Here is a 21,884-nt window from a genome sequence, read left to right as displayed (position 1 = left end):
TGCGTTAAAAGAGCGGTATGTTGAAGTTTTCATGTTCGAGGAAAAGTTTGAAAAAGCGAAACGTAGTTGAGCGAAGATCATTTATTACATACCTGAAAGAGGAATTTCTAATTAGTTGCAATGAAATCTCCATCTTGGTTTCTGTTCAATGACTGCAAATTTGCAAAACAAAAATATCTATCTTCAACATTGTTGCTTTAAAATGTTTTCTGTGTTTACTATACTCCAGCAGGGCGTGATATACGTCTGTCTTTTTTTTTCCCCCAGTCTATGATGAGTCTGGAATCTTGTTGATTTTTTCACGGCTTCCTTAATGTTATTTGCATCACGAATGCAATAACTTTTGTGCGAGATCATGCATATTTGCTTGTTTTCCGCACAGAACCAATAAGCGGTAAGTGTGAAATACCACATTCAGTATTCCCAACGTAACACACATAACAATTTCCCTCTTCTTACCGCTTAAGCGCGACATTCATTTTATTGCTTTAGGCTTTTAACATATTATTTTTAGAGACGTTTAACATAGTAATAATTATAAATTGGAAACTTACCACTGCAATTTCACCTGAATTGCAATGTTAATTATTATTTTAAATATTTGCAAAAATTAAATAAAGTCTACTACTCCACGAAACTTATTGCATTCCTGATACAAGTAACATTAAGGAAGCTGTGAAAAAATCAACAAGATTCCAGATGCCGATGTTATTACTGCAATATGTTATATAAATAATATTGTTAAAATATTAAAATGAAAAATAAATCATTACATAACCTTACCGTTTGTTTTAAGTTCGCATTTATAGACTGGGGGAAAAAAAAGACAGACGTATATCATGGCCTGCTGGAGTATAGTAAACACAGAAAACATTTTATAGCAACAATGTTGAAGAAAGATATTTTGGTTTTCCATAGTTGGCGTCATTAAACAGAAACCAACATGGAGATTTCATTGCAACTAATTAGAAATTCGTCTTTCAGGTATGTAATAAACGATCTTCACACAAAATAATGTACGATACACGAGCGGTATGTTTGTTTTCATGTTTTCGGAAATTAAAAAAGCTCAACTACGTTTTGCTTTTTCAATCTTTTCCTCGAACATGAAAACGTCAACTGCTCTTGTAACGTATATTACTATAGTGGAGTTGTAGAGTTTACTTAATTTTTACAAATATTTAAAAACAATAATTAACAGTGCAATTTAGGTGAAATTGCAGTGGTAAGTTTCCAATTTATAATTATTACTATATTGAACGTCTCTAAAAATAATATGTTAAAAGCCTAAAGTAGTAAAATCAATATGTCACTTAAGCGGTAAGAAGAGGGAAATTGTTATGTGTGTTAGGTTGGGAATACTGAATGTGGAATTTTAGACTTTCCGCGGATTGGTTTTGTGGGGAAACCAAGCAAATACGCACGATCTCGCACAAAAGTAATTTCTGAGGTTCTAGGATTTGGTTATCTTGGCATATTGCTGACTTGAGGTTGATGTATGGTGATTACAGAACTCAGCATCCAACCATCTCTCAACTCTGTGCTGCTGCCACGTCACGCGCAGGAAGGATCTGGAGCAGGTGGAGGCGGAGGTGGAAACTCGGGTGCAGATGGGAACGGAGGGGCCAGCAGTAACCCCGGTGTGAGTGCACCATCTGCAGACACCAACTCGATGGCAACGGCTGATCCAAACGTCCCGTCCCCCAGCGGAGCGGCGGCAGCAGCATCCGGGATGGCTTGAGCCGATACGCCAAACAACTGATCGACGACTATCAAGACCAAAACTAGCAGCAGTGGTAAAGTAATGAAGACGAGGGTAAGGGTGCGAACATAAGGCAATCATCTTACACATGTCTGGGGATCCTACAACAGACAGCTCACATATACAACAGAACAACATGCAAATGCCATTATTTGGGAATATTCAAGTTCAGTGCTGGAATTTTTTTATTATTATCATTAGAGAGAAAATGAATTTAAAAATTAACGTCTTTGGAACAATAAAACAGAAGAACTTAGAGACTGATGGCAGGAGATATTCTAGGGCGACCTAGGCTTTTCCGATACTCTAACAGTCTGATAGTTCTTGTTTGCATCTTGAACAGCCTGACCACACTTTGATTCTATGGTAATGTTCGTGGCACATGTATTCAGATAAATGAAATAGAAATTTATAACTTGCCACAGCAAGTGAAGGATTCTAATTTGGTCGTGATGGTCTCTCTCCACGAAGTAAAATATCATCTCCAGTAAATTAAATGTACAGTTAAAATCTGATCCTATCTTTGTACGTATATATTACGACTATGAGTGATTCGACAGGTGTATAATATAGTTTTTCCCCAGCTGTTTCTTTGCATGTCTTTTGAATGCTAACGCTGCCAAGTACTGTAACTGATAGGCCCGGCCAGGCTGGATGGGCTGAATTATGATGAGGATTATTATTATTATTAAATGTGCAGAATTGTTTAAATGTTTAAGAATGATGAAATTCTATTCCCTCATTTTTTTATCGTTAGTAAAAAGTGTTACTTTTGGCTTTCCGAGCAAAAGTGGAGGACTTGTGGATGGATGCTTTTGTACTGTAATGTTCTTCGGATTTTGGGGGGAGAAGAAATTGTTAAAATTGATTCATTTTAAGCTATTTTTTTAAAAATCCTACATTCTTTACATGTTGACAATTTCATAAGTGAAAGGTATGCATTACGCAAATTGCAGTGGTTTCATGTGTAACCTCGATTTTACTGGACTAATTTGATTTTTAGCTTTATAGCTGTATGAATGGTGGATCAAATTTTAAGAAAAAAGAAAAGATTGGTGCTTTCATAAAATAGACTATTTGCCTGGCTGTTGTGCAATATTGTAACAGCTCGCAGTTTGTCAGGACTATTTATATTTTATTTTGAAAATGGTGTTAGCTTGTAGAGAATGTGTAAGTGTTTGTTTGATTGTTTGCTTGCTGGCTGGTAGGCTGGTTCGGGGGAGGGGAGGGGAGAGGGATGAGAGTGGGGGTTGTGTTGCTAATGGCTAGATGCTGTTCATTCTACTTTTCTTAATTCTAGAGACTGCTAATGTTTTAAATAAGGGCGAGAAGGACTCGACACCCTCCTGTAGAAAGATTCAAATTTCCAGCAACAAGTGTTTCTTCGTGCTGTAGAGATAAAAAAAATCTAGCGACTGTAGTCAGATCAGAGATGAATATGGAGACACCTCACTTCAATGCTTGTATAGTTACTAAGATTATTATTATTTTTTTTTCATGTTTCTCCGTGTATAAACTATTATAAAATGATGTAATAATTTAGCATTCACGGCAGAGTTAATTATTATGGAATTAAAGAACACTATTATGGATAAGGTCTGACTTAGTACCTTACACATACAACGTGTTGTTGACATATTTGAGTCTCGTCACCTTCAGTTCTATCTTGAGAGGTTGTGGCTGCCAAATGTTGAACAGTAAAATAAAACATTGAGTGGTAACCAGTCTCTTCGAAGTGAGCCATTTTAAACTGTACAATATCTGGTCAGTATCTTAAAATTGTGAAAAGTTAATGGGTATTAAAGATTGTGGGGAAACAATACTGCCAACCTGCTCCTGTGCTATATCTCCAAATTTTCTGGAAGGACAATCGAGATATCCTCAACTTTTCACGAGTAGTGTGTATGTAACACAAAGACAGACTCCAACAAATCTTCGTAACTTTTATACATGTTGGATTATTTGGATCTCTCTGTTCGTGCAGTAAAGCGAACGGGTTTAGTTGCTCCTTTTTGTTTCTAGGTAAAATTCATCGGAACATGTGGGATTCCGCTACAGCCCGTGTGTGGGCGAGGCAGGGGTGCCTAACCGTGAGAATTGCACCAGTTGTCGAAACAAAATAAAGTTCTGCTTTTCATCTTGTAGAGAAATCAGCCTGACAGTGGACCAGATGCAAATGTGTGCATCTCTTCACAAATCAATTAAAGAGATGCCGCGAAAGCAAGCCCATTTTCTAAGTCATATTTTCATAAGCTGTAATTTTTGCCCCCCCGTTTGATTCTACAATTGGAATGCTGCAGGCGGTAATGGTTCCCCTGTCTTCTGCACAGTTCTGCGTGGCTGAAACTTCCCGTTCAGGCCCCGATGTGTTCTGTGGGTTGCATTAAAGCTGGTCTCGGAGAACAAAATTAACGAAGGGGCTGTCTATATATTTAAGATGGTTGTTTCTCCCAGATGAGTTCCAGCCTGTTGAACTCCTCCCTACTATGTGTTTGAGAACTCTCAAGGAACTCACATCTGTTGTACATTTCAGAGATATTCCCCGCCTGCCACTTAAGAGGAAAATATTGTATCTCTTGCTACTTGACTCTGTTAATATGTAAACTGTTTGTTAACATTTTAAATAAGAAACTTTCACCAACTAGTTTTTTTGTTTTGTTTAAATATTTAAATGAGGAGAGCATATTAACAAATATACTCGTTGAATTCTGCCTCAGGACCTAACAATACACTTTTAAAACCATTTTTTATTATTATTTTTATCAAAAGATGAGTTGGTTTGGCCTGAAGCAGAAGATTAATTAACTATTCGTAGCATGCTATAAGAGAACTGAAGGGCTCTTTCTTTCCTCCAAAACCATTTTGTGTATCATATGCTGTATTCATATAATGGAATGCCCATGTCCCAAAATCGAGATCAAAGCGAAGTAGTGGAAGTGTGCTGATATTTATCTTGTTAAGAACATTGTTATAAACGCAGAATGCATTATTGAATATGCGATATTTTTTTTAGACCCTAGTCAACCATTAACGATCATACACTGTCCCATAATTTGTGCCGACGTCTGGTTAACATTACCTCAAATTATGGAGTACACTTGTATGTACAGACTTGTCCGATAGTAATCACCTTGTAAGACTTGTTAAAAAAGTGTGAAAAATCATAGCAAGTAAGCTTTCCAAGAAATAATTGCACATTTGTAATGCATAAAACGTGTTGTGAGCACCTTTATAATAAGTTATAAGACGACTGTATGTGCAATTTGCTGCAGGGCTGGTGCTGAAAATAGGAATCTGTTAGATTTCATTGTGCATGAAAAGTTCTAGCTTAATTTTTTTAACTTTCTTAAATGAAAAAAAAAAATTCCTTGGCGCAAAAGTGAAAAAATGACTAGTTGTAGCAGTTAGAGTGCATACTTTAGCACCTCAGGAAATAAGTATATATATATATATAAATATATAAATAGATCAGTAATTCAGTCAATATGAGAATTTGAAATATATGCAAGTAGATTTTCACATATCAGGCCCTTAAAAAATAGCTTTTGCTGCACCCCCATTTTTTTTTAATTCCTCTCCAGAAAGTTTCACAACTGTAACGATACTTGAAAGCCTGTATTTGTAATTATGTGTCGTGTGTGTGGATGAAGCAGAGCTAGGACATGGGAATTGCAAAGATTTGCCGCCCAGCGGCACACGAACCTGACTGACTTAGGAGGATGCAAGCTATCGTCAAAATAATAATAAAAAACTTGTTAAGTGTGTATTAATAGTTTTTAAAAGATGGCAGTGTGTGTCCTGAATGATCTATGTCGTTGTTAAACTAAACAAAAACATATTATAATTAATAATAATAATAAATAATACTTGTGGACATGTGCATTTCTGTACAAAGTTTAAACAATATGATATTCGGGGGCACCATTTTTTTTATAGCTGAATAGATATTTGTGGCGGTTATGTGTAATTTCACATAATAAAAAGTAGCAATGGTTGGTTTACTCGTAAGAAATACAGATAACTATAAATATATATAACAATTCCGTAAAGGCGAGATATGACGAGAAAGATCTTCCGTGCTTGACTTTTCACACCACGGAGGATTTCTTTGCACTTCCTTTATAATAGAGGTAGCGATACGCCATCTTGTATTTCTCTCCGAAGAGTTTTTATTGCTGTAAATAATCTGCTGCTTGACTGTCTCTATTATTATTTTCCTTGATATATTATATTTAAACATATTCAGAACAGAACATTAAAACAGAATAGTTGTTAGATGAGAAGATCTTGTGTCAGTTCAGATATTTGTGTGTCTGTCAACAGTTGCCTATTGCTGATAGAAATTTATAAAACAAAGTGCTGACACTTACAAAAGAGAAAAGTAGGGAATAACAGTAATCCATCCAAAGCACATGGATACTTGTAACAGGCATGTTGATGTGCTGTAAAATATTCTGTAAAAAGGGGAACCACTTTTATAGGTTAAGTTCTACACCTGTCAAGGTGATAACGGACACACACACACACGTATTTGTTTTGGAATCAGTCTCTAGAGTTCTAGATTATTATTTTCCAAATGTTGTGTGTGCTATTATCACACTGGGAGGGGAAAAAATATAAATTTTAAGACTTTTCTCTTCTCTAAGTCGAAGGCAAAAAATTGCTATTTAGAGTGACAAATTATTTAAAAGAGTTTGCACGGCCACTGCCTTGCCACGTACCAACTGCTGTATAAAACAAATAAAAGTTGCTTTACAGAAAAATAAAAAACATGAAAAGGAAGCAAAATAACTAATGCAGATTTATACTTGGAAAGTCCAAAACAAGTTTTTATTTTATCCCCCTCTTCTCAAAAATAATCACAGTTTTGTTTTGTATGTAATCAGACTGTACAATAAAATCACTTCTGATAGTGGGCTTTTCAGCTCAGGAACACAATATCAGCCACAGTACACGCAACATGTTATACAAATTCTTGACATCGAAGTAAGGTAGTATCAGTTTATTTTATTTGCCCTCAGTATTGTTGGAAGCCCACACTAATCCCTTCATCACAACCCAAAGCTAGGAACTGTCTTGAAATATGAGCAAACGAGTTAAGGTGTCTTATCCGAGCAGAACCTTTTTCATCATTGTGTTGTTTGCATAGCCAGACGCACCAGACTCGTCGGAATGGCAATTGGATTCACCTTCAATGCACTTGGACGAACAGAGGTACTGCAGGAGTGGAATGCGGTATTTCCCACAGAAGTCTACAAATTTCACGTGCTCCACTCGATTGTCAAAAAAGACACCTTCAACACAGAGATAAATTTCCACAAGTGTACCAATTTTTTTTTAATAGGTCGATCATTCAGAAACCAAATACAATGCTGCAGTATAAATGGTGCAAGTTGGGCGCACAAAAATAGTGAATACTGAAGCATTATAGTAGAGCTAGTCAGAAGTGGTAGCTGGATGGAGTATTCACAGCTTTCACCTACTAGTTTTACTTCCTTGCCTTCCACTAGGGTCGGAGCAACAGGTTTATGCTCCAGGTGCTGGCAAGGTTGCAGGGTATGCTCCTGAATTAACATTTTTATATACAGTACAACTCTTTTATACATTTTCCTGAAAACCCGGAAAAATTCATATACTTTTCATATTTATTTAATTTGGTTATACATTTTTCGTTTATGCGTGTTTTTTACACTTATATGATCGTATTTTAAACCCCAGGAAATAGAATAGTATATTACGATATAAGGTTGGCAACTGGTTTTTAAAAAATCGAGGAAAAATTTGCAAAACTTGTTCTACTCGTTTAATTTCCGAGATTATGTAATGCACTTCTCAAATGTGTATTGTACAGTATTTTTTGCACGATAGTATAATGTACAAACTTCACCATCAACTTCAATGTCAAGGACTAAAAATGATTTAGGTACTTGTAATATTTCATGTTCAATTGGAATAATTTTTATTTAATTTTGTTAAGTGAAGTTTATGAAACGAGCCTATAATGATAGTAATTAAGACGCGAGTATGTTTGTTTATGAAACAAGTGCAAGCTCGTTTCGTAATTTTCATACGAGCGTCTGAATTACCACTATAGGCAAGTTTCATACGACTTTTTATGCTCGACCATATTTCTAACTTCAAATTATTCAGAAGTATTCATTTTATTCGCATCTCACTGAAGAGCAGAAGTGACCTTGTGCAAGCTCGTAAATTGTGAGATGTGCGCAGACGCGAAAGTATTAATTTTTTCCGAGGAACAATAATGTCATTGACCTTCATATAATTTAGAGAATAACATGAACTAATTTTGATATAACCTGGAAATTGATTTAGAATTGAAAAACGAGATGACAAATTGAATTTATTTGAATATTATTTACAATTAACGCTAATTATTATAGTAACAGAACACAACCTTCTGCAACAATATTGGATTTCCAGCCTCTGTGACATTTCCCTCGTTGTCTTTCGATTGCATATCCGAGAATAATCGAAAACCTGAACTTTAATGAATAGGTGTACTTTAATGACATGCATTAAAGGACTGCTACCAGGTGTATAATTACTACATTTCGGCATGGTCGAGCATGAAGTTCATTACAATTCATATGCAGTGATTTTTTTCATATAGTGTATATTAATTAATACTGCTTTTTGCGTATGAATTTTATATGCATTGTAGGATTATAGCACACATAGAAGGCAGTTGTTTTCATTACAACTCTAGAGCAGTTATTTGTAATATTTCAACATACTTATCTAGGTTGGCAACTCTGAATTCAGTAAAATCAACTTTCAATCATGGCGGCCATTTGCTGTAACGATGAGAAAACACTATCGTGCAAAAACGTTCTTTATATATTCCATATCAATTTTTTTTTTTTAAATAGGTTTGCCGTGAAAATATAAGAATGCGAAAATACAGCATGTGTTGTAGTCCACTAAATTCGTGGAAATTCGAAGTTGTCCATGCTTGCCTCCAACAATCTCGTGTCCTTTAATAATATTCTTACTGCTTTAGAAACAGTGAAACATTTCGTAGTGCACCATGATGTAATTGAACACATTATGGAATAGTTATTTACAATTTGAGGACCTTGTTTATTCCCTCAGAGCAAGAGGTTCAAAATAACGAGCTTCTTTTGTAAGATAATGACATGTTATTAAATGAAGATCACATGGGAAGAACAAATTAAAGTCAATTTCGTAAAATTTTCTTGATTGAAGTTTGAAATGTAATACATCATCCAGCTGTGGCTGTAAGCAGCTAAGATTTACTACAAATAATCTTAAATTCTTCAAGAATGGTGTTGTAAATTTAAGTACTGTATTACAGACTCAAAGATGGCTTAATTGTGAAGTTTTAAATTCCTCTTGCGAAAATTTTACTAAATTGACATACCTCATTCTCTCCATATAGTCTTCAAATGCTATTTCAGATGTTATTAAATGTCATTTCAGTTACAAATTTTTCTCACTTACGCGTTTTTTTTTTCTTCAGACTCCGTAAAAACGTACAAATGAAGTTTTACTGTATATCCATGTGACTATAATGTAGGGAGTTCTCTTTCATTAGTGATACAGAATGAAAAGTATTCTTCTTTGTCTACTCACCACTTCTGACTAGCCCTCGAGTACTGTGTGAGTTCACACACCACTTGGCTTCTGAATGATGTAAGCGTAATGTGTTACATAAATATATGTGTTTGATTTTAGGTATCATGTTTTAATTAATCAATGCATTCAAATAGACTTAAAAAGGTAAACAAAGCTAAAAATTTTGGAAACATATGAAGAAAGCTGAATTGCATAATCGTCACCATGTTTGTTATTAGCAGAGCTGGGATTTAGAAGTACTAAAAGCTAATATTTTTAGTGGGTATAGTTTATAAACATACAAGCCATTCTCCCCACTTCTTTTAGATGTCTTTCTTGCCAGTCAATACTTCCCTTTGGTACCGTTAAAGGCTGGATCACAATAAACCGGGAACGAGAACCAGAATGAAAATGAGAAGCAGAGGACGTGAATATAAAAATTTTTGATTCACAATAAACCGAGAACGTAGACGACTATGCACATCGATATGCATGTCAATAATGATATGTAAAGTCGATATTACGCATTCTAATGTTATTTGTGTATAATTGACCAATGGCGTTCTCTCATGAGTACAAGACAGCCAACATAAACACAGGTTAACCAATTTCGAAATTTCAACTGAAACATTTCATGTTGACCTGGTTGGCAAGTTGGTATAGCGCTGGCCTTCTATGCCCAAGGTTGCGGGTTCGATCCCGGGCCAGGTCGATGGCATTTAAGTGTGCTTAAATGAGACAGGCTCATGTCAGTAGATTTACCGGCATGTAAAAGAACTCCTGCGGGACAAAATTCCGGCACATCCGGCGAAGCTGATATAACCTCTGCAGTTGCGAGCGTCGTTAAATAAAACACAACATTTTTTTAATGTTTTATTAGGTACGGTACTATAAATATGCCCTTGCATCTTTATTATCACAACCTATTTTAAGTCTACCATAACGTAAAATAATTAGAGAAGAAACATTTATAATAGAACAAAAATGAACACAACAGTAGTTATTGAATTGAAGCATGAATATGTAATGTGTAATACAACCAATACAGTAATAAAATATGATTCGCTTCCGATCAGTGTTCAAAGATGCAGCTATTGAAAGCCACGTATTCTCCTTCATTTTCTCATCTTTATACGAGGCGCGCCGCTTATCATAAATGTGAGGATTTCAATATTAGAATCTCGTCAAATAAAACTTGCTCCATGATGCACAGCACAGAACAAAATAATGCATAGGTTATGTCACGGTCTTCTTGCTACAAAATATACGACGACGAAATAGTTTTTAGATGGCAATAGAATGAATCTAGTGGGCTGTGATCGGAAACGTGAACGCCAAAGTTGAAACTTGGCCAACTCTCCGTTCCCGATCCCGGGCTCTGGCAAGCTTTTCGTTAATTGTGAATGCTCACATTTAAATGTACACATTTTAACAATTTTACCGTTTTCGTTTTTGTTCCGATTCTCGTTTCCGGTTTATTGTGAACCAGTCTTAACACTCTTTTTTTCCTAACTGCCACTTACAAATCAGCGTGCAGTTTATAAGGTGCATCGTCTAGTCCTTGTGACTGAGATGTCTATTATTACATTTCAGAGTCTTATGAATCAGGCTTAAAAATCCCTCCTAACCAATATCACACCCATTTAACTATACTCAGCATCATTTTTAACTTATAGTACATATAAATCCCAGCTCTGGCTATTAGGTATGAGGTTCATGAGTTCAAAATATGGTCCAAGGCAATGAATCTTTAAAGGGTGATAAATTTTAGTACGGTTTCCTTCAGAAGAAGAGTATTGTCAAGGGTGAAGTGTCGTAAAATGATAGTAACAGAATCCTGAATGAGACGATTCTAAACAAAATTTATCACGTGGTTTTTTATCAATGTCAAAATTTGATTTTTTGTTATTGGGCATAATGGATATTACTTTCCATGTACCCGCATTTCAGAAGTGAAATTTAATATTGTCATGTTAGAATTGTAGAAAGGTTTAATTAAAATGACAATTCGTATCTTATGTAAATATTCATATGTTTATTAAACATAATTGCTCAAATATTTTGAAACATGAGATTATAAGCAATCCAAAATGTTGGTAAGAAAATGAACAGCACAAGACAACAGTTTAAAGAGATTACAATATGTGTAAAATATTTCAAGCTTTTATGGTCACTGAGTTGTGATCAAGTTTTTGTGTTTTACAAGCATGTGCTGAAATTTTAATCTCTCAATAACAGAACTGCATATGGTTATATCTCTAGTGTTACGTCAGCAAATGAAGAGGCAAATCTTTCAGATCTAGACCAACACAAAGCTAGATGAAACTAGATAGAACTGGTAAGCAGATCTGAAAAGTCCTTCTTTTTAGTATACATGTAGTTACTGTTAACCAGTCACACTAAGTCCAGACATATTTGTGGCACCTATTAAATTGAAGTATCACCTATGAATTTTTACGAAATTCCTACTTGCAACCACCAGAATGTAGGGTTGCCAGATTTCAGGAAGGAGAAATAGGAAAATCTATTGACATAGAAGTTTTGATACCACAGTCAGTCAGCAGGACAATGACTGACTTACTGTTAGTTATCTTCTTTAATTTCCGTAATGGGACATATTCTTGTATCACTTATGGCCGGTTTCTTCAAGTATTGTTAGAACATTTAAGGAATGTTAAACTCTAAACAGTTTGTTAAATATAGTTTTTTCATGTCTTCAACACTAGTTTGGCTGAACAGATTGTTAAGTGTTTGTTAACTTTAAATGTAAGATTTTAGGCAGTTAACTCATTTGACAGATAGTTAAATATGGCAGATGACACAACAGCTGTTCAAACATAAGTTTTGAAAATAATGTTTTATGTCTCTCTTTAAGGAATGTTTTGTGAATGACTGATAATATAACATTTAAAAGACACTTTGGAAAGCTAATATAGGGAAGATAATCTTCAAAAGTGAACTGATTTTGATACTGAGCTTATTATATATTGAATATTTAGAAAATGTGGGATCTCAACGTGACAAGAACTAGGAATGATGATTTATATGCTATGCATGATACTCAATTTGTGACAATATAGATTTTCAAAATAAGTAGGCCTAAAAATTTTACAAGAAATGTAAACCAGACAAGTTATATGTTAGCATTAGTACTATAACCTTACTTTATAATATTATTATTTTTCCAATGGTAGTCTCCTATACAATTTTCATTGGTCTCCTTTATCGATCATGGCCTACTGTACCAGGTTATGATTTTATACATGTTTCATGACTAACTCTACAATACAGAATTTAAAGAATAATAGCCAATAAAAAATTGCCTTACGTGTGCAAAATCATTACCAACTCCTATTTAGCGGTTAAAATAGTGTTAATGACTGTTATAGTTAAGTGTTGTTTTAAACAAAATTATGTTGAAGAAATGGAAAATAGATTAACAAAACGTTAAAAATAAACAGGCTGTTAATATAACACTAGTTACGCCAAATTAAAAATTTGTTGGAGAAACTGGCCATTAATAGCACAATGATTGATATATTTTATTTGTAAACTATTAGTGTAAAATAATGTTTTCCCTTGATGGAAATATACTCAACACGAACATAACTATAAGTTAATACCTTTTCACTAAAGCTTGCAATTCTCAACCCTTTCTTATTGAAAAGTACTGTCTTATAAAAAGCACTGCAACATTAATTGTAATTGAGTTTGGTCAAATCTCAGTCATTATTGCTCATCCCTTCTTAATAAAAATAACTCTATCTGAATTAATTCCATAGAAATATACCAAAAATAAATTTAACTAAAACTAAAATATTGCACAATGTTGGTGTACCAATCAATACGATAGTGTACAGCCATCTCTGTGGTACTGTCATAACTTAGTACACAACTTTGTTTTCAACTGTTCATTTTTTTTTCCCCTCACAAAACAAATCAGAAACCATAATGATCTTTAAACACACATAGTCTATATTAATGCGATCATCTGATCAACATTAGAAAGTGACTCTGCTTAACCTTAAAATATTTTGAAATTGAGATTTTCTTCAAGGGACATGAAATCCATCAAGGACAAAATGTGGAGAGAAATCATACAATATATCTAATAATAGCGGTTGCATTGTATAAACAAAAATAAAATGTTATATCCTATGCTCTTCATGCTTCATACTCAAAAACGTAACATTTTGCATGTGGAACAAAACAGAAAAATTCTATACTGTCCTGGATAAAACATATGTCTGGAAATCTTAGGAGAATGGTTAGAAGAGATTAAATGTTTAGTGCAAGTTTGTAAAACCCAATAACTTTAGTGCAATTCAGAATCAGTTTGCAAACTCAGTGAGTTTTGAGTTTCATGAAAGGGCTTCTTATATATGCGCAATTACCTTTGCATTTAGGATTAACACAGTGGTGAGCACTGTTCAGGTAATCTACAAGACTTCGTGGAAGATCGTGGGTTCCATAAGGTATACCATGTATCTTGATAGTTCTTCCAGCATGCTCCAGAAGACTTGGAGGAGTGAGTGACATGTTGCTCACAAATCGCACCACGAGTGGGTTGTCCCGTAGACTTAACTGCAAGAATAAATTAACATTGCACATTAATTTCTCTTTGTATCAGTGTTTCTTAAACTTTTCATATGATATTTATACAAGTGTGTGATCAGAAATAACAGAATTAAAAAAAAAAAAAAAAGTTTGAGATTAATTATTTACAGAGTAAAATTGTATTTTAAAATAGCACTGGCTCAGAGTGGTCTCACATCTCGTAAAGAACTAAGTCCTTTTATACACAATGTAGCCTGTTGACTTAGTATTTCCACTTTCTCATGTTCTGCTTAGTTTCCTGTATTGCCCACAGACAGAGCTGTCTGAAAAACAGGGAAACTGGTGAAGTGAGAAACAGTTGGGCAGTAAATTTTTCCTGGAGCTCTCTCAATCAAGGACGAAGTTCGTAATATGCCATAAATTTGCAACAAAAGACATCTAGAATTACTTTCCTTCGAAAGGAAGACATTCAAAGTACCGTATTTACTCAATTAATTCCCTGCCCCCATTTTTATCAAAATTTTGAGGTGAAAAATCGTGGGAAGCAAATTATGTAATGTCTACAAAATGCCGGAAATAAACTGATCGTACATATCAAACAACTCTTGCACTAATCAAATTGATATTAAATAACTAAAAGTATATGTATAATTTGGGTACAGTAAAATTATAGGCAGTTTTGCAGCTTTTCTTTGTATTGCTGTGATCATTTCCAATGTCAGTAGCTTGAGCTTGATTAACTTCGGGCCATGTCATTAAAACTTTGCGCGTAAATATCAAAATTAATTTATTAAATTACGCAAAGAAAATAAAAGTGCATATATTTTTATACTCCACTGCTTTCATCATGCGCATAAAATGTTATCAAAATTAATTTATTAAATTACGCAAAGAAAATAAACGTGCATGTATTTTATACTCCACTGCTTTATCAGACAACGCATCTAGTTCATCTGTCTTTTTTTCTTGCAGTGGGATCGACATTTTTCACTACAGAATGTCTTAGAGTTACCAGGTTTTCAGAATGCCAATATGAGACTGGATGAAGTCGAGCCTCGAGATGTGATGTTTATCACAAGAAAAAATGCACATAATTTGAGGGAACCCCATATGCACACCATGCCATATTATTGTCATAGTTTTCTACATATTTAAAACTACTCACACTGAATTAATAAATAACAGCTTATTGTATTGTAATTGTATTACTTGGAATTTAGATCAAAACAAATGAAATGGTTTTGTGCTACTTAAATTATCCAATAAAATTATTGATTTCTAGTGAAAAATATACATTTTTATAAACTGAATTTAGAATTTCGTATTACTGCATAGTACAGACCCAGAAACAAAATTTGGGCCACCTGAATTTTCCAAGTTCCAGTTATAACATACTATGCGTGCTTGGTGCTTACTGAGTTATATTATAACGGGAACTTGAAAAAGTCAAGTGGCCCAAATTTTGTTTCTGAGTCTGTACAGAGTATATTATGATTATTGATATTTTGTTTCTTTTTTTAGCATTAGCTAACAATGTTGAATCTGTCTTAATTGATAAAAAAATGGATGACAACTATGATTAAAATTTAATTTAACTTGAACATCAATTTTCGTGGGATCTGCAGAACATCTGTTCATTTCTTCCCTCCACATATTTTCCATAACTGACATATATTTATTTATTTATTTAACCTGGTAGAGATAAGGCCATCAGGCCTTCTCTTCCCCCTCTACCAGGGGATTACAACTACAATACTAAGAATACAATTACAATTAATATTGAATTTACAACTACAATAAAAATCAAAGTACTAAAAGATTAACAGACTAATAAAAGCTAGACAGTTTATTGTAAAAATTAAGGAGAGAGAAAAAAAATTTTTTTTATTAACTAAGTAAAAATTAAACCTACACTCCGCAGTAAGAAATTGCTTAATAAGTTTGCTTTTGAACGCTACTAAATTCCGACAGTCTCTGATGTCACTGGGTAGGGTATTCCACAAGCGTGAGAGCGTGTAGAAGCGTACAGAAAAATGCCATGTAAATTACCTGTCACTTGACATTCTTTCATTTTATCTGTAATAAGATGATTTAACACATGATATCTGTACAGTAAAAAAGGCATGGAATGTCAAAACAAAGTTATGAAAAATGGTCATTCTTTTACTAGTCTGTAACTTTTGTAGTCTTAAATATGGAATGTTCCATACAATATGGAACACACCTGGAAACCCTAGAAGGGCTGGATAAATGACATTGGGTTTTCCTTAAGTATTTTTAAGATACTTGGAAACTTCACGAAAGATGTTCTGGAAGGGAAAAAAGTTCTTCATTATTTTTTTTAAGTATAAGAGAAAATTCTTCTTCTTCTTCTTCTTCTTCTTCAGTCCCTTCTGCTGCTAAGTGTCGGGTTCGCCTCTCTCTGTCCATTTCATCCATTTTTCCCGGTCTCTACACATTCTCTTCATCTCTACCATTGTTTTTCCTTACTGTTGGCCTATTCTTTCTATTGTATACTCCCATTTAATCCTTGGTCTTCCTCTTCTCTTTCTTCCTTCAACTCTCATTTCCATCACCTGTTTAACCTTCCTTTCCTCTCCCATACGATATACATGCCCAAACCATTTCAACTGCCTTTCATTAATCACCTCTGTTAATGCTTTTCTCAGTTTAATAAGAGAAAATTATTTGTGTAAAGTAAAATTATGAAAAATGTTCTAAAAATCTTCAGGGAGAGGGAGGAAATTACGCGAGTAAATATGGTACTTTCTATTAAAAGTTCAACCCTTGTTCAGGTTTGAGCTTGCTTATTTCAGGATTCGGTAATAAGCAAGGTAAACCAATGTACCATTGAGGATAAACAGATAGACACACCTTGAGCAATATCCGTACTGTATATTTCAGTTTAAGAAGCACTGTTTCAGGAGATGAAATAACAAAAAAGGTATATTGATATCCATAAGTACTTAAATTGTAATACCAGCGAAAGCTTTGTGTTCAAGATGAGTTGCTATTCACTCGCCAGCATTATCATCACCAGGTTTTGCAAAGTAAAACAATATGAATGTTTGTGGACAAGAGAATGGCTATTCATTCGAGAACAAGGTATGTAACAGTGAAATTGTGTGTAAATATACTGTCATTGGTTTTACCCTATTCCCTACATTTCAAAACACAACAGAAATCACTATTTATTAAATATGTAAAACCAAAAACTGTGTTGGGGAAAGTACACTCCTCGACTTTTCTGCATAGCCATACACGTATTCATCTGTTTCGTAACTTTCAATCAGTTGTGAATATGTAGGAGAAATTATAAACACTAGATTACGAAGATATTCATTTTTGACAGAATACAAAATAATGAAATTAAAGCAGCATGTTAAGCTTGGTTGTTTTTAAAAACTAAATAATACACCATTTCCTGCTTAAAACAGTAATAAAAAATGACTATAACTTGAAATATATTGAATCCTATAGAATCAAAATCCCCTATATCCACTTCCACAAATAAAAGGATTTTGACAGTAACTGGTGGTAAATAGAGGGAATTTTCAACCTAACAGTGACTTTAACAAACTGTTTGCTTTAAGTTTACTGGCTTTTTCAATTCAAATTGTATAAATCATTAGAATTCATTCTTAGCAAGCAATATGTGGGCAGAACTCCATTATGAACAAAATGGTCTTTACGAGTTTTTGAATCTGTTATGTGCCAAAGAGAAATAAATGTACCTAGGTTTGGTAGTGCAGATCTGGCAATTTATGTAACAAAGGTTGTCATGGAGATTGAGAAATGAATAAATACCCGGTAATAACAAACTGTTAATTTCATGAAGCTAGAGCTATGTGGATGCTTGAGCAAAAAATCTCTTTGGTTAACAGAAACATTCTGTGAATCATGTACAAAGCCAATTTCGTCAAGAATACAATCTTCAAAGAAACGATCCCATTGCTAACTTTAAGAGAATAATGGCCTGGGATACAAAGTTCAAGCAAACGGGAAGTTTGTTGCCGAAAACTGGTAAGCATTGTAAGAAAAAAATTTCTGAAGATAAAATTGAACATATGCGAACCTTCTTTGCAAGAAGCCCAAGAAAATCAATTCAAAAAGCTGGTTTGCAAATCCAGTTTCCTCGCAGTATGGTTCATAATTTGTACACAAAAGGCTCCATCTGCGAGTATACAAAATTCAAATAACACACTGGATCAAGCTCGATCATAAAACCAAAAAGCTGGCTTATGTTGCGAGTGTCTTGGACAAGATTGACGAAAACAATTCATACTTAGAACGTGTTTCTCTGACGAGTGAACTTTCCACATATCAGGAAAAGTCTGACACATTTGTAGAATCTGAGGAAGCAAGAATCTATGTGTTGTGTTTGAACACAAACGTGATTCGCCCAAAATTGATGTTTGGTGCGACTTGATGCAAGATCTGTAATAGATTCCTTTATTTTTGCTGAACCTACAGTGACTGCCATACATAACCTACCAGACATGCTTGAGTTCTATGTTCTGCCACAGGTTCCTGTTGGAACCATTTATCAGCAAGACCATGCTTCTCCTTACTTCACATGCCATGTATGCAATTTTCTTAATGACAGCGTTCTGAGACAATAGATTGGCAGAGAATCTGAGACTGTAGTGTGGCCATCAAGGTCACCAGATGTAACACCCTTAAACTTTTCTTAAGGGGATTCGTAAAGGATCAAGTATACAGTACACCAGTGGCTGACCTCGATGATTTGAAGTGCAAAATCCGCCTTGTGATTCAAAATGTCACTATTGATATACTGAGGAATACTTGGTTAGAGGTTGACAACAGTCTTGACATCTGCAGTGGTAGTCATGTTGAAATCCATTAAAGATTAAAACTGTAACTCTCAGTGTATCAGAAAAATGTTAAGTTTCAAATAAGTTTTTCATTAGAGCTATGAACTTTCATTTTGCAGTTTGTTATTATTTATTCATTTCTCGATCTCCATGACAACCATTATTACATAAATTGCAAGATCTGCACTACAAAACCTAGGTACATTTTTATTTTTCTTTGATGTACATATTTTTTAGTTATAACCATTTCTTTTATTGGTGTTTTAAGTAGGATATGTTGTATATAAATAAATTCATTTACGTAATATGTTTAAGAAACCTGATTCAGAGGTATAAATTTAATTTTTCTTACCAGTATATTAGTACAGAATAAATTTAAATCTTCAAGTGTTGAGATTTTGTATATGATGGTTGGTCAATATTATTAAAATTTACTAGCATACAAGAAACCTTAGTGCATCAAATACCAGAGACCTAGAAATTATAGAAACTAATAAGTACTCTTCATTTAATACCTAAACTAGAAATATTTATTCAAAGGATTTTTTTGGAATAAAAATACAGATTTTGAAAAATGCAAAAATTGAAAGCACCTGTTATAAGAACATTTCTTAATTTCATCAACAAATTAATCTATAACTGCATTCACTTGAACATATTATACATTTTTATGTTATCATTTTGAATAAATCTACTTAATAAAATTATGTGACTGCTACTCTTAACTGTCCATTCATATATTAAACACCGTTACAGGTTATATGCAATAAATGCTGCTGTTCTCAAAAGTGATGCATAATATTCTTGACTAAATTTTGGAAATTATTGAGAGTGCACTGGTTACTGTTTAGTTGATTAGGTACCGGTAACTTCAATTAAAAAAAAAAATGACTGAAATAATTATGGTTTCATGGTTTTTTTTTTTTTCTTAAAATGTATTTTGTAGTCGTCACCTACTTCAAAACTTTAATTTCATTCATTTATATCCTGAAATAATTTCAGACTTAATCTTACTCTTTACTTGTGGCGTGGAACCTGTTATTCACAATGGAAGAGCAAGAACCAACCAGTGAGGAAGAAGCCTACTTTTGGAGCTTTATGCAGTCAGGAAACCATTTTTGTGAAATATGCAGTGCTCAAAATAATTAGTAATTTCGTGCAATAATTGCTCAAGTAAATACAACGAAATGTAATAAAGTATTTTATAACTACTTATTATACAAGTAAGGAACATAAAATGTAACGTTATTAGAAATAAATCGAATATTTTCAACAAGTTGTTTTCAACATTTCTCATATCAGAAAAATGGTTTTCGGTGTCCTCTACTTTGCTTACAGCTCTAAGTTTTGAACTACTGTACAAATGATCATATTTGATATGAGCTAATTTACACGAAATCTTCGATGTAAAAACGAACATCTCTTTGTCATAAATTACTGTAGGCCCTGATAATGATGTTTGACACAAAGGATTTATCTTATTAAATAAGAACTAGGGTCATATTATGGTACAGGTAAATAATACTGAATTATATGAACTAAAAATAATATATTAAAGCCATGTTTCTCCGTTGGATATAGGCCCATTCTTTATAACAACAAATTAATGAAGAAGGTAAGTGTGACATTCATTCTTTTAACAGTTTAACAGATAGCTAAAAATAACATACAGGTACATATTTAGCATCTAATGAGTACCGGTAGCAAAAGTGAATATTGGTTTGGACTGAAAGAATTACATGCATATCGTACCAGTTAATCTTATTCGAGAGTTGTAAAATAAGTTACTTTAATTATTTATTTCTATGAAAGAGGCTTTGGTGATTCCCTTCCCCCTCCCCCCTCCAATGCTGTTACAGGTACATATGTATACCAACCTCTGCCAAACATTTCAAAGCAATTATTTCCGTAGGAAGAGTCCGAAGCATATTTTTATGCAGTAAAAGTGATTTCAGATTCTTGAGATTTGCAATAGCAGCTGGTAAACTTTCCAACATGTTGTCACTCAAATTGAGAGCTTGCAACTGCTGAAGCTTTCCAACAGAATCGGGTACTTCAACAAGTCTGTTGCCACCCATGTACAAGATTTGGAGTCTGAAAGAATTGAAATATGTTGAAGATTAATTTTAATCTCTCTGAGAATACTGTTGGCAAAAAAAAAAAAAAATTCACGCTATAAGTATAATTGCTTTACCCATTTAGCTTCCAGATGTCTTTGGAGATTTCACGTATCTGATTGCCTCCAAGGTAGAGATATTTCAAGCTAGTAACCTCAAGAATTTGTTCAGGAATTGAAGAGAGATTGTTTCCACTAAGATTGAGTTCTTTTAGGTTAACAAGAGAACCAAATGATTTTGGAAATGAGTCACTGTCTAAATTATTATTCTTCGCAATAAGAGATGTAAGGGGGCATTCCGTTATTATTTCAGGAAATTGTATTAAGCCGTTGGAACTGACATCAAGAACCTTTAAGTTTTTAAACTTGTTTACATTCAATGGCAATATATCTAGAAGATTATGATAGAGCAATAAAGTATCTACATTGTCTGACGACTTTTTGTCCGTGTTTGCTATCTGTTCAATATTGTGATGAAGTGCATGAGTACCCAGCATTAAATAGGAATAATCCAATGTCCTGTTCAAGCTGTCACTGTCACTGCTATCCGAAGTATAGTCTTCCATGTTGTCGGCAGGTGAAGTATTCAACCACTCTCAAACACAGACGTACGTAAAAAGAACATTTGGACACATTTATTGTGTGCTAGACTTTTGCTGAGTAACATCCAGAGCACAGATAGCTGATTTGTTATCTCTTAAGAGCAGCTATCTCCTGATATGTCGCAATCAGCTGTAAATAGCCATGACCCTCTGTACAATTCAATTCATGTAAATTAGGGATATCAATAATATTTTCATCATTACACTGCAGAATAGCATAACTGCTATAAAGGACGCTAGTGGCATAACAGGCATTTATAGCCAAATAATATCTCGGCCTATTTCATACTGAAACAGTTATATGCACATACACCTCTTGCCATAATAAATTTAAAGCAATATTGCCAACATCTGTGATTTTAAATGACTCCCTTGTATACCCCTAAGAGGGCAGCACGTGTTACAAACTGTGCCTC

The 21,884-nt window shown here is 34.0% G+C and overlaps 2 protein-coding genes across 9 annotated transcripts in view; one reads left to right on the top strand and one right to left on the bottom strand.

Annotated features, from left to right (window-relative positions):
- Positions 1-7,036, top strand: part of LOC138708821 (glycogen synthase kinase-3 beta-like) — a 320,609-nt gene extending 313,573 nt beyond the window's left edge. For all 7 annotated transcript variants that reach the window (XM_069839583.1, XM_069839330.1, XM_069839413.1 and 4 more), the window contains exon 8: positions 1,512-7,036. In XM_069839583.1, the coding sequence (XP_069695684.1) occupies positions 1,512-1,741 (230 nt within the window). In that variant the 3' untranslated portion in view covers positions 1,742-7,036. The remainder of the gene's footprint in view (positions 1-1,511) is intronic.
- Positions 2,350-21,753, bottom strand: LOC138709126 (leucine-rich repeat-containing protein 58). 2 transcript variants are annotated; one of them, XM_069839696.1, is made up of 4 exons: positions 20,945-21,753; positions 20,628-20,844; positions 13,753-13,942; positions 2,350-7,056 (listed from the first exon to the last, which is right to left on the bottom strand). In XM_069839696.1, exons 1-4 carry the CDS (start codon positions 21,430-21,432, stop codon positions 6,869-6,871), a joined length of 1,083 nt encoding a protein of 360 aa, XP_069695797.1. In that variant the 5' UTR covers positions 21,433-21,753; the 3' UTR covers positions 2,350-6,868. The 2 variants fall into 2 exon arrangements, with proteins under 2 accessions (XP_069695797.1, XP_069695876.1); XM_069839775.1 differs by having other exon boundaries at positions 21,357-21,751.
- Between the last annotated feature and the right edge of the window lie 131 nt (positions 21,754-21,884).

The sequence above is a fragment of the Periplaneta americana genome, chromosome 1, assembly GCF_040183065.1.
Source record: "Periplaneta americana isolate PAMFEO1 chromosome 1, P.americana_PAMFEO1_priV1, whole genome shotgun sequence".
NCBI classification, from domain to species: domain Eukaryota; kingdom Metazoa; phylum Arthropoda; class Insecta; order Blattodea; family Blattidae; genus Periplaneta; species Periplaneta americana.
Note: the sequence above shows the minus strand (reverse complement) of the source record. Positions and strands in the feature narration are given on the sequence as shown.